General features: G+C 31.0%; 1 protein-coding gene and 1 long non-coding RNA gene across 2 annotated transcripts; one reads left to right on the top strand and one right to left on the bottom strand.

Moving 5' to 3' along the window:
• The first annotated feature begins 382 nt into the window (after positions 1-382).
• Positions 383-2,010, top strand: LOC129312834 (uncharacterized). The gene is made up of 3 exons (XR_008593734.1): positions 383-579; positions 1,244-1,309; positions 1,856-2,010. It is a non-coding gene; the product is annotated as an uncharacterized LOC129312834 (long non-coding RNA).
• Positions 2,011-3,765: 1,755 nt separating this feature from the next.
• Positions 3,766-13,182, bottom strand: LOC129313402 (beta-glucosidase 42). Its single transcript, XM_054956454.1, has 13 exons — positions 12,875-13,182; positions 11,825-11,891; positions 11,660-11,718; positions 10,936-11,011; positions 10,201-10,275; positions 10,033-10,120; positions 8,242-8,467; positions 6,867-6,982; positions 6,108-6,322; positions 5,992-6,026; positions 5,803-5,902; positions 5,178-5,286; positions 3,766-4,299 (listed from the first exon to the last, which is right to left on the bottom strand). The coding sequence occupies exons 1-13, from the start codon at positions 12,998-13,000 to the stop codon at positions 4,104-4,106; spliced, it is 1,488 nt and encodes a 495-aa protein (XP_054812429.1). The 5' UTR covers positions 13,001-13,182; the 3' UTR covers positions 3,766-4,103.
• Positions 13,183-14,120: the final 938 nt, after the last annotated feature.

Genomic DNA, 14,120 nt, shown 5'->3' with positions numbered 1-14,120 from the left:
TGCATGTGACCTTCAGAACATCCAGTAACCACTGTAACATCCTAATTTTTTATATAATAAAGAAATTGTGGAATTTAGGTTTTGAGAAAAAAAATGATAATAATAGAAATTTATATTATTTGAGGTTATTTAGAAATAATATTATGGTTAGGTATTTAATTATGAATTTAAAAATTTAAATTTAAAACAACATAAGCAATATTTAGATAAGATATAATATATAAATAATTTTTTTTATGTGTGTGTTTAAAAAAAAGAGAAGGTAGAAGGAACAAAAAAAAAGGGGGGTAGAAGGTTGTTGTTTCTAAGTCCCACATTGGTTAGATGAGGGAAGAGAAGAGGTGCCTTCATGTATAAAAAAGGAGGGGGTGTGTGCATTAGGAAGCATGAGAGGCTAAGATGCAATTTAGAGAAAATTGCAACTTTTGGCCCAAAGGTTTGAATAATTAAATTCAAACCTATAGTTTTTTTTTAATATAATTTTGGGACTCACAATCCCATTTTTATATTATTTTTCTCTCTTCCTCTCACGTTGCTCGGCGTTTTCTCACAAGGGAGGATTATTTTCTTTTTCTTCAGGTATGTTCTAACTTTCCTATTTAGATTAGCATTTAAAAATTTATTTAATTACAAAATTAATTTTATAGTTATTTTCTAAATAATATTAGCTTTCTAGTGATATGATTATTTTGTAGGATAGAGTAAATATTTGATTAGGATTTTTTTTATAGGATAGCTAATCTGATGATATGATAGATTAAAATATAGGTTAAAACTCTTAGGGATATAATAAATATTATAGAATATTTTCTTGAGGTTGAAACTCATGTTTAAGAATTTTTGAGTTAAAATCTAGATCTATATGGTTGAATTTATGTGGAATCTGAGATGTAGGGATAAATCTCTGATTATTAAATATTTATTTAAGTATGAATAGGTATTTTTGAGGTTATAGAAAGGTGATTTGAGGTTTCAGGATAATTCTAAAATTTTTAATTTATTTTTGAACGAATTTTTAGAATATAGAATGATGAAATTGTGATACTAGAAGTGATTTGAGGATAAAAAAAAATAGTTTATTAGGGTACGAGAATTTTAGAAAAGAATTTAGAAAGTTAAATGAGGCATAAATCTTAAATTAGTATTAATATGGATTATAGATCTAAGACTTTCTAACTCTTTAAATTAGAGTTATTTATTTTAATGTAAAATTAATATATAGTATTGTGAAATAATTATGTAGATTATATTGACAAAGATAGTGGTGAAAAAGGAGTTGTGAAGGGGAACTTGTTATTCAAGACACAAGGTAACCATTATTAATGTGTTGTGATGAGTGTGTTTGTGAATGGTTATGTGTTGTTTTGTTGTTTGGAAAAATTACGAATTATTGAAATAAATACTGTATATACTTGTTTGAAATTATTGCCAAGTGGGTTAAAAATTATTTTTGTTTATCATGATGAGATATTATTGTTCGATATATTCCTGTTTGGATATTTGAATGATGCATGACTTGTCAGGGTATTTTAATGTATGGTGTTAATGGGAATTTCTGTTCGGTTAATTATTACCACGTGGTAAGCTTTCATTGGACCCAATGAGTGGCGTGTCGCTTGGTCCAACTCACCTTTGGCCGGGTGATTTGGCGTCCGAGCATGGCGAAAGGAGGATATAAGGTGCAGTCATGCAAATTAAATACTTGTTCGGTTTGTTTGAAAATATTGTTCGGTTAAATGTTTTGTGTGCCCACTTAGCAATCGCATGATTAGTTACATCCGCATGCATCATTACATATTAATTTTTGGTTACTGAGACTTTTAAGTCTCATTCCCCGTGGTTAATATTTTTACAGGAGCGAATTCGGCCGAGAAAGCACCAGAGGTGTAATTATGGTGTATGAGACACCATCTTTTACGTTGCCTCTTATTTTGGATTATACAATGTATCTTGTGCCAACTTAGGACATATCTTGTCTATGGAGCATGTAAACTCTAATCCTTTTTATTAAATGCATTTATATGTCCAAGAGGATTATGTCTGTCCCTTTTGATTCATGACCTAATTTAAATAACATGCTATGAGGATCATGTCTGTCCCTCATGGTTCTAATTGCTTTTTGAGATATTTTAAGGCCTGTGGTATATTGTCTTGGATGTATCATGGTAGAAATTTTTCTACCATGATAAGGGTATGATAAGGGTTCAATGAAAAAAAAAATAATTTCTTGAATTAATAATTTGCGAAAAATCGGTTTGTAAATTTGAGGGTGTTACAACCACCATGGCTAGTTTGCCCATAATCGTAACTATTAAATAAAATAATTAAGTTCATCTATGTTTTTCAAATTTATTGTTTGGCTTAAATGCATAAAAGCCCCCTGAATTTTAAGACAGTTACATATAACATCACTCACCTTTAAAAGTTTAAAATTAACCCCTTTAACCTTTAATTTTGTTTTGCAAAAGCCCCTTTTTGTTAATTATATTATTTTTTCATGAGGGTTAAAATATCATTCAACTAAAAAATATTATTAAACAGAAATATTATATTGTATAATTATTTATAATAATTTTTTATATTTTTTTGGATAGTTGAGACATTAATGATAGCCAAAACAAATTTTATTATCACCATATAAAATTTTAAATATTTTATTTTGTGTTAATTTCTTATATTTTTTATTATCAATAGTGCATAGTTTTTTAGTATTATAAGATAAATTAATCTAACATGATAATATTTAAAATTTAAAATATTTTAGCCATGTGCATTACATTAATCTAACATGAAAATAAAAATAAAAATTTATCATTTAAAACAATAAAATCATGCACCATTGATAACAAAAAAATGAATAAAACTAATATAAATATAAATATTTAAATTTTTATACATTGATAATAATTTTTTGTTATCGATGTCTCAACTCTTAAAAAAATATAAAAAATTTATTATAAATAGTTATACAAGTTATCGATGCCTCAACTCTTCAAAAAAATATAAAAAATTTATTATAAATAGTTATACAATATAATAATTTTGTTTAATAACATTTTAATCCTCCTAAAAAAAATAACATAATTAATAATAAGAAGTTTTAAAAAACAAAATTAAAAGTTAGGGGGTTAATTTTAAACTTTTAAAGGCGAGAAAGATTATATGCAACTGTCTCAAAATTCAAAAAAAATTTATGCATTTTAACCTTATTGTTTTAACATGATTAATACAATTATTTGATTTAGTTATCAATGGGTGAAAAAGCAAAATTAAGATATTTTATGAGTATTTTTTTTTCAAATAAAAAATTCATCAAATTAATTGAACTTGTTATTACTCCCTCAATCTTAAATTACCAGACATCTAAAAAAAATTATTCCAAAATATAAGATAATTTAAAAAAATATTTTTTAATATTATGCTCCAAATGAATAGAGAATTGAAATAATATTACAGTGGTTAAGTTCGTAAAAACATTTTTAAAAATTTATATTTTTATAATAAAAAAGAAAATTTATAAAATATTATTATTATAATTTATTAATATACCTTATTTTATATCAAATTGTTTTAGTAGAAATTAGAAGTATAAAAAGTCGACAGTAAAAGAATCAATTCTTTTTCCTTGTTGAAAAACCGCCCAAGTCCAACACGAGAATTAAACATTCCTTTTCGCTCCACCCTGTCATTCTTTCAGATAAAATTAATACTGAATATTATTAATTAATTTACGTCACAAACTGATAATTATATTCAGAATGCTCATGAACACATTCAACACCCTCCATAAATTATTGTATAACATTAATACATACATACATACATATATATAAAGATGACAAATCACTAGAAGCCATGAGAATACATTACTTCACATGATGCCCCAGAAAGCATTCCAATCCCATAAAGGCTTCCATGGAACATCTAAATGCAGATAAAAACAATATTGATAAACTTTATTCTTTACTCTGTATCCATAAGCTTTAAGAAATTCTGGAAACCTAATAAGCAGATTTTTTTTCCCCCATCAGATGACTCTAGAAATCCCACAATATATAGAAACAGCATTGCTAAATGCAGATGAGAACAATAATATTGAACTGCTATTCTTCTTTGCCCTGTTTGCTTTCATTATCTCTGAGGAACTTTGAAAACCAATAAGCAGAAGATTTGGGGTGCCTGGTGAGCCCATTTTTGTAATCCACATACACCAATCCAAAACGTTTAGTATAGCCTTCGGCCCACTCAAAGTTATCCAATAATGACCATGCGAAGTATCCCCTTACATCAACTCCATCCCTGCACATCATTCAAATGATTAAACAAATCTTTGAGATGTAATCCTCTGGTTTAGGTTCACAATTTGCTTTTAAAGTGAAAAAAATTTTACCCACTTATTATTCAGAAGAAGAAATATAGTAAGAAAATTTTGCTTATTTCACAAAATGATTCTAAAATCCTGTACAAGAATGTCCATGTCACCCTCAAAACTTAAGCCATTGTTAACTAAAAAAATGAAAATGCAACAGTTAGCAAAATAGAAGTTCTTGGTTCCAGGCTTCAAAACTTTGTTTCTGCCACACGCATTTCCATCCACATGAATATATTTTTTTGGTAAATGAGCATATACTTGAGATAAACTTTCTCATTGTAATACACCAATGTCAGCAGCTTAGCATTCTGTATCTCTTTTATTTTTCTCTTTTTTGGTTGGGGTTTTTGGTTTTCAGGTATACCCTACGAAGCGTATTTCTACAAACGGAAATCATTACTTAGTTTTGGGTAGAAGATATGGAGATCAAATTAATAAACCTTTTAATTGAATCTCCCTTTCTAAACTAACTGGAACTGGTTTAATATACATAATGAAAGACAACAACAACAAAAAATCTTATCTTAATATGTAAGGTCGGCTACATAAATTGTATAACTCTATCATCAACCAAGCTTTTACGCATAATGAAATAAAAGACAAAAATATTTAAAAAAAAAAAAGAAGATCTTGAGGATACAAGTGAACCTCATACCCCTACTTAAAAATGGTAATATAAAATGATCAAAAACTACTTAGTGGTGATTATAAGAACCTATTATTTCCCAGGCATATGATTGTATGTACAAGTAACAACTGGAAAATTCATTGATTGGCCGAAAAAAAAAAAGGTGGGAAAACTTACTTGATTGCCAAAGCAACCGAGGCAAGATATTCCTTGTAAAAGCGTAATCTCAGTTTGTCATCTAACATTTCATTCAGTGACAACTTATCATCATCTTCATCATCCATGCCTGTCAAACGGAAAATCCAAAGGTCAGAGTAATGAGAACCACTTGAGAATATATTTTGCAGTACAAACTGATCAACTAGGCCTAAATATGTGACTGATAAGAACCTTCAGAGGAATCATATCCTTACAAAAGCTAGCCCATGAGGTTAGAAAGGCCAAGATTAACATAAACCCCCGCATTGAGACTAGAGAACTTGTAAGTGGGTCATTACATCATCCCGTCACAACTTAATCATTACAATTAATTAATTGGTCTAAATGGTTATCTAAACTTGGAAAATGTCCAGTGATCATGTACCACCTGCCGTTATCATTTAAAGGGCATCCCAGATAGCATAAGGAGCCATTCACAGTCATAACGTTAACATTCATAGAGATAGAGATATCGGCATCAAAATTACCTTTCAAGTTTCAATTCATGCTTATTTCTCTGTAGCCTCACCTCTTAACTTATTGTTAAATAATGAAATAGCTCTTGACACATGCAGATACTTGCAAGAAGAGAAGTATCGCATACCATTCTCAGTGACGATTATAGGGAGATTGTACTTCTGAGCCATGTAATTCAGAGTCTTCCGAATGCCCCAAGGAACAACATAGAGCCACTCTGATGCAGCCTGCTAATCATTTCAAAGTATGTAACACTTGCTTATTTGTGCATGCGAAGATGTGCGCAATTGCAGGGATAGAGAGAAATGGTTTATACCTTCTCACCAATGACCTCACCACCTTCCCTCTCCACTGAGGATAAAAAGAAGCTCAATCAGAAAGACAATTCAATTGATGGATATCTTGAAAATGGTGTAAGACTGCAAGTATTACCAGTTCTCTTCATTGCTATTGATCTGTAGTAGTGACCTCCTTCAGAGCTTTCGTTCACATGAGAAATTAACCTTGATGTGTAGTGATTCAGACCAATGAAGTCCAAGGAATTTGCAAGCAACTTCTTATCCTCCTCTGAGAATGTTGGAAGTTGATCTCCAAGTCGTTCACGCATAATTTCAGGATAGTCTCCAAAACACAGAGGATGCAAAAACCTGGATAAAATATATACACAAAGGGCAAAATTTCAAAGTCAGGGTTGGATTTCATAGACAGAAATAAAATATAGCGATAAAAAAAAAAGTCCGCATTCTATGCACCCAGGTTGGCTTCAATCAGTAAACCCATAAAAAACTTTCATTCAAACTAGTTTTTGTCTAATTTTTTTTCCTCAACTTCCAATCGTCCATTTCTCACTGAAGGTCAAAGAAAACAGGATATCATTTCATATTTGCAATCATATATAACATTAAAAATAATTTCAGTAGCAATAGAGAGTATAGAACAGAGAAATTCTCAGTCAAACCCAAATTTACTGCATTGGGTTTCTTACTGGCATGACATCAGCGTGATGCCAATTTCCAGCGCATACGAGTCTTCCCATCAACACAAAATTTCCCATCAAAGGATTAAAACTTAGTGAAGCATTGTGTGTGTGAGTACACACATGAAGCCGCATGATTTTTATTTTTATTTTTTTTATATTAAATGATTAACTTCTCATCTATATTATAGCAAGAATTGATACAAGGAAACTACCATCCAAGCTGAAAATCCAGGCGCCTTGCAGCAGCAGATTTATCTTCAATCTTATCAGAATATGCTTCCGCCCATTCACAGTCTACCACCAAGCCCACTTGTCCCCCTTGCTTTTCCTGTAAATCAGGACAACAGAGTCAGTTAAGAAAATGCTGTATTAATAACATTTTATTTTTCCTTTCCATCATTTATTGTAAAACAAATTGAACTTTAATCATATTTGATAATCAGTAGATGCATAATATGGGAAATGGCAAAATGAATCACATTCCAGTGAAAGACTTTAATGTATAAACTTTCTGTTTCAAACATTATAATATAGCCAAGATATCAAACTGATGAACTGGGACCAAACCAAGCTATGTTAAGAGAAATTCTGTGGGAACAACAGTTAAAAATTAACGTCATTCAGCTGATTGGCTGGTGGCCTAGAACTAATTTACAGCTTAAACATCATGAGTGGAGCATGCCTTGCTCTAGATTATTATGCCAACAATTATTACTCACTGGTATCAAAGTATCATTTACTTCAGCAAACCAAGGCCTAGATGAGAACAGTGGTATACAAGATACAAAATTGCATGCCAATGGAAACTTGATCTCAAGAAATTTTGAACCATTTGTTCTTCCTTATTCTTAATTAAGTTAATAGGCCATTTAATTGATTGGGTGGTTGAGGATAGCACTGAAGCATGACTCAATTGTTATACAAGGATACGTTAACCCTAATGAGATCATAACCTAAAATAATATCCTTGGTTGGAAGGGATGAGATAATATGAATAGATAATATAGGGACATGGCAGTTTATGTGCTACCAAGCTCACCATTCTGCAACTTTGCATGTGCATCATAGAATGAACTAGATGATCACAAAGATGGACATTCTTTGCTATTGATCGTTGAGAGTGAGAATATGAAACATATTTGATAACCATGTTGCAAATATCATGTTGGATTATAGTCTTAATGTAAAAATCTCAGCCAATTGTAGATCTGTCTGTTAAAAGAGCTAATAATGTTTACCAAACAGATATAATTAATGCTCAAGTGCCTAGACTACTATATTAGCACTTCCTTCCCATTGTAAGTTAGAATTGCACAGATCATAATTCATTCGTGGTCCAGTTAACATGTTGGGAAAAAAAGGAGCAAAATGCTACTCATGGTAATATAGCATCAGGCGGTTTAAAAGCCAAAACATAACAATTATCTGGATGGTCTGACAATAAATTTGTGCCATTACCTTTACAAACTATTTCATTCATAATTTAATATTATAACAACAGTAACAGACAATGAAAGACTGTGATATACACACAATGGAATTATTTAAGAACAAAATTTCGTGCATCAATAAAGTACAACAATGTACCTGGTACTTGCTCCGGTATACAGATACAGCTGCTGCATGAGCCAAGATTTGATGATGTGCTGCTAAATATGGTTCTATTGATGAATTTTCACTTCTTCCTGGAGCAAAAATCCCCATATCATACCCATTGATAGCAGTTTGAAGGGGCTCATTGATAGAAATCCAGCTCTTCACTCTATCACCAAAACTTGCAAAGCAAGTGTCCGCATAGATTGCAAAATATTCTCTGGTGTATGCCAGTGAAAGAAACAGAGGGATTGGAGGATTTAGAAGAAGAAATGCTAGGATCGAAGAGGAAGAAGAATCTTAGAAGATTATAGCGTCAAAATCTAACTCACTAATAATATAAAGCCAAGGAAGAAAATGACATAATAGATAGATTTAACAGGGAAAAAGAATCCTTAGAAAACATGAGTCAGAATCTGACTCAGATTTTCCAAAGCCAAAAGAGAATCTTTCATAGAATTACTGAATATTCATCGCCTCCTCTGAGTAGATTCATCTAAACTTTTATAGCCTTGTAACGGACAAGCACATGCTAACATATAAATAACTGATAAACGGACACTAATTGCAAAAATAAATGACACCTCAACATGAGACAATAAAACTGACTCAACTGCAAATAAAATACAGACAACACAAACAGAAGAAGTTAATATGACACAAACAACTTCCTAATTACCCTTATCCTATCCTTTTATTTCCTTCTACTGTAAGTATGCTGAAGTAATGGAGTCCTATCAGCCAGGCACAGGAAGCACATCATTAATTGATTGAATGGCAAATATCAACTCCAGAGATGGCATGATATAGAAAAGATGACTAATTACCTATTGTTCTTTATAAGTACTGCAACAAATGATTAAAAAAAAGAGGAAATCAATTACCAAATTCAGAAAATCATGCAGCTCATGAATCAACCTAGTGAGAAGCACATGGAGGATGTAAATAAATCTTGAGATATGTCAAGATGACCTCAACCTCAAGTAAGTGATTGAATTTCCGAAAAGGGAAATGACAGGTGCATAAGTGTGCTTCTATGCAGTTTGGGCTAATTCAGTGGTTAAGAGAAGATCCGTTAGTAATTATAGCCATATAGGACTCTTGTAAAGGGGAACTAGGTTACTTGGAGAAGTAAGAAACATGTAGTTGGCAGAACTGGCAAAGAGGCGTAACTGATTGACTATGCAATTTAACGTAATATTGTAAACTTGGACTTCCCATAATTTCTCTACAAGCTCATCCTGCAATTAATCAGACACCACAAACAAGGGCATATGACACTGACATATAACAATGCATCAATCCTAAAGCTCAGCAGATAGTTATATGGCTCAAGCAAATATTGTTCTTTATAAAAACGAGTTGAAACAAAACAGCTAAAATTGCTATTTTATAGCAAATGAAGAAAAAATGACAAATCCAACACAATATCAGTGTCTCAGCTTTTATAAATGCAATTTCCTCTTGATAACTCTGACATAGTAAGTCCAAGTTTGATTTTCACTTTTAAAATAATCACCATATATATATGATTATAATTAGCCGTCAAAGCACCATTGTCTTGCAAAACTGCATTCTATTAGAGTTACTGCCTCATCAAAATGCATGATATTTCGCAGCTGAAGAGCAGAAATCCGTCACATGAAAGCAAAGGAATCAAAAAGTGACATCACAAGTACTTGTTCAAACTACCTCTTCATGTCATGCAAAACAGAACATATAATTAGGAAAGAAACAAATTGCATCACCGGAAAAAAAAAATTCATTCAGTTGCATATGACCTACATGATTTTTTTATTTAACCATCCTCCCATTGATTCATGGAGATGCAGTGGAAGATCCCAATGGTACAAAGTCACATAAGGCTGAATACCTGCTGGTAAGGAGTCCTTAATTAATACATATTGTAGCAGTGACGACAAAAATAAGTGTGAAGATAAAACAGCTTTGTACCCCTCTGAAGAAGAGCATCGATAAGGCTATTATAAAAAGCAATCCCTTCCTCGTTGACTTTGGTTCCTAAACCATCTACATGACAAAAAAAATTAAAATTAATAATTATCCCAACATTCATCAGACTATATAAACAAATTAAGAGCTATCAAATATGCAGAGAAAATATAAATTAGGTGGCAGAAGCAGGGAACAACAGCTGATCTTATTAGCAAACACATTTGGTTATTTCATTCTTTATAGGTTAAAGGACATTAAAAAGAATCATTTTAAAACAAGAAAACTTGCCAGTATCTCTTTCTTGTACTTGTATGCCAGGAGATTTGATAATTCTTTTGGATACAATCATTTTAAATTTTCCTTACATATGTCTGTCATTTACATGCATAAGTTTTCAATTTTATATATATATATATATATATAACTAGGTTTCAATTGGTCAGTGCATGCTTTTCGTTTTAATGGTTTATTGCAGGGATAGAGTCACAAATCAAAGAAGCAAATTCACAAAATCAATGATGAGCAGAAATAATAATGTCAGTAGACATGCCTGACCAGCCAAGCATTTTATAAACTCTCAGGCTCTTAACAGAAATAGAGCATTCTATCCTCTTAACAATAAAGAAACTCAAAAAACCTATAGGCTGTCATTGTAATGAAATTCTTTTAAATTGTTTAACAAATCACCATGCAGATAACTGATATATTAAAAGTCTCTTCAGCAGCAAAATTTACCAGGGAAGATACGGGACCAAGATATTGAAAATCTGTAAGCATCAAAACCCAATTTCGCTATAAGATCAACATCTTCCTGTTAACATAATTACATGCAGAAGGTCAGCACAGTTAATAATATTATATATCAAGACAAAATTTCAGAGTATATGCTTGTGCTACACTCTCTCCGTTAAAAAATGTAAGACATGTTTAACTGAATCTCACCTCTCAATAAAGTAGTTCTTGTTTTCAAACTAACCCTATTTTTCCATCTTTACCCCTATTTAATATAGTGTTTCACCCTAAAATAAATATAAAATAATATATTTAACAGGGGCATTTTTGGAAAAAAAGCAATGATTACAATTTGAAAGACTAAAAATGCCTTCTATTTTTTAACATCCAATCCCTCAAAAAATGCCTTACATTTTTTAACAGAGGAAGTAAATTACAACACAATTGGTGCAAAATGCCATTCAATAGAAGATATTTGGTTTCAAAGAGCAGAATTGCGGGAAATTACTTTCAAAAGGGTATAATTGTATTGATTTCCCCAGTGCCCACGGAAGCCACTTCAAATGAAGGGAAAACATGGTGAAGAAGCATGCATAGCAGCAGAAATCCCGAGGCAAAGCAAGCATAACTAATGCTACTAATACTAGTTCACATCAACTAAAAAATATATAAATAAAGAATCAAAAAAATAAATGTAAAAGATATTTAAAAGAATGATATTGCTGACCATATATCGATGATAATGATCAACTGCTACATCTCCATTGCTGTTATCAGAAATTTTTCCTAACAAAACAAGAAACGGAAACCAAGTGTGATTAATAAATAAATAAATATACAACAATTAGCATCATTCGAGTAAATAAATGGGCAATCCTTCAAGCTCGTATACCTTCGGTGTGTGTAAAGGCATCCCATATACTTGCACCCCTACCACCCTCCTTGCAAGCACCTTCCACCTAGAATAAGAACCAAGAAGTTAAATGCCTGATTGAAAAAATTTGGTATCATGTTTATAAATATTAATCATCTAGTGCTCAAACCAGAACATTAATCTGTGTTGTCCATTTGGTCAACAAAAAATAATAAAAAATAATAATAAGTGTTGTCCTTGTCATAAATTTATCATGAAACATTTCACCCAAAAAAAAAAATTATCATGAAATAACTCAGAATGACTTCCCTACTAAGATCAGTTTGATTCTAAATAAATTTAAGTACAGTTTGCAAACAGCTGAGTTGAATATCTATCTGAACCATTAGAAGTAGCAACGTCATGGAATATCATTCTAATAAAATAGAAACTCGCTAAATTGTTGCATTTACTTTCACCCTGCCTAATATATCATAGAGGGAAAGGCATAATATGGAGAAGTGATGATTATGGGCAGGCAGGACACGATAGTCTCCATCTCCAGAACCTTATTTGACAAAATCAAAATTTTTCATTCCTGCCGAGCCTTTCGGTTCACATGATCTTGATAATTTACTCAGAAAAACTAAAAATGAACAAGTATCTGGTCAAGTTGATATTCATTTACGTAACATTTTCACATATAAAAAAAAAATATCTCAATCATCTAAGAATATAATTCAAAAACCATAAAAATTTACTTGGACAGAACTTTTTCTTGCCGCATAAATTGTCCGCGGCGAACACAAAACAGTAAATACCCGGATCAAAATTAGAAAGACATGAAATCGTGCAGGAAAAAGACTGGAATACCCATCAAGGCATGCATTATTGCATACACATACAGTCTCGTAAGAAATTTCAGCAGATTCAACAAGAGAGTTCAATGTGGAAAAAGAAAAATGAAAAGAAGGAAAACCCCTTGGACATCCAGATCATTATTTTGCCCAGAAAAATACAATAGCATCAAAATTGCACACTGCTGTCACAGTCACCAATGAAGTGGTTGAGGTGCATCCGATCACAAACCTGGTATGATGAAGTTGCAACGCCGAAGACAAAGTTGGGAGGGAAGTCGCTGCGAGAGACTTGCTTGTTGACAAAAGCATTTTTGTCCTCAGCATTTTCATTCACGAATTCTTCCCTCTTCGCCATTGCCAAATCGCTGTCCTCTCCTCTTCTCTACTGATGGCAAAGAACTTTGTTATCCCTCTCCAGACCTGAAAGGCTGCACAAGTCTCAAGTCTCAACTAACAAGCAGGCAAATTAGTCAGCGCCTGAGCATATATATAGAAGACCCACATGAGAAGTTCAGGAGGGGAAGGAAGGACTTCATGACTGGTTTTTTTTTTTTTTTCCCCATTCAATTTGAAGTAATTTGAAGTAATTTTAAAGAATTAGAGCGTGTCTCCGCTGTGCAGGCATTTATGAGACAGGGCAATTATTTATCATCTGTAATTAATTTTGTTCATCCTCCCTGCATTCACTATTACTCCCTCCATTTTATAAAATAATTTTAAAAAAATTTGTTACCTTAAAATATAAAAGAATTTAAAAAAATAAAATTTTATTAATAATACTTTTCAATATTACCCTCCAAATAAAAAAAGAATTAAAATAATATTATAATATAATGATTAAACATGTAAGGATATTTTTAAAAATTTATTTTTTTATTTTAAAAAAGTAAACTTACAAAGTGTTATTATTATATTTTATTGATATGCACGATTTGATTTTAAATTTTCTTATAATTTGATATGAATGATTGATGAGTATTAAATTTTTTTAAAATATATTAAAAATATACTGCCTTCATACTATTTCCTCAAATTCAAAATATAAAAAATTTTTAATAAATATAAGGGATAAAATAAAAAAATATTTTTACAAATATTAAATAACTTATATTTTAAATTAAGATTAGTTAAAGAAAATGTTTATATTTTAGACAAAAAGACGAGGCCATTTTTCTATCACTCTTTATAATATCTTAACTTTTTAAGTTTGTTTTTTTTTCTTTAAATCATTAGCTTCTACTTAAAATAAGAGATATTTTGATATATTAAAGTCTCCTAATAATCAAAATTTATATTTTTCTTATTTTTTTAAAAAATATCATAATTACACCCTTTTATTTTAAAAAATCATAAAAATACAAAATTTGATTATTTGAAAACTTTAAGATATTAAAATACCTTTTATTTTATATAAAAGTCAATCATTAAAAAAAAACAAATCCAAGAAGTTGGCACAGTGTAAGGACATCAGAGCA

This window comes from Prosopis cineraria, unplaced genomic scaffold, assembly GCF_029017545.1.
Source record: "Prosopis cineraria cultivar Desert tree isolate PC_DT_omini unplaced genomic scaffold, ASM2901754v1 PC6, whole genome shotgun sequence".
Taxonomy (NCBI): domain Eukaryota; kingdom Viridiplantae; phylum Streptophyta; class Magnoliopsida; order Fabales; family Fabaceae; genus Prosopis; species Prosopis cineraria.
The sequence above is the reverse complement of the archived record's forward strand: the minus strand, read 5'-3'. Positions and strand labels throughout refer to the sequence as shown.

Coding starts and splice junctions, on each gene's coding strand:
- LOC129313402 (XM_054956454.1), bottom strand. CDS start 13,000: ATGGCGAAGAGGGAAGAATTCGTGAATGAAAATGCTGAGGACAAAAAT. Junction 10,276..10,935: donor TTGGTCCCGTATCTTCCCTG/GTAAATTTTGCT, acceptor TTTGTCATGTAG/ATGGTTTAGGAACCAAAGTC. Junction 6,027..6,107: donor AATAGCAATGAAGAGAACTG/GTAATACTTGCA, acceptor TTTTATCCTCAG/TGGAGAGGGAAGGTGGTGAG.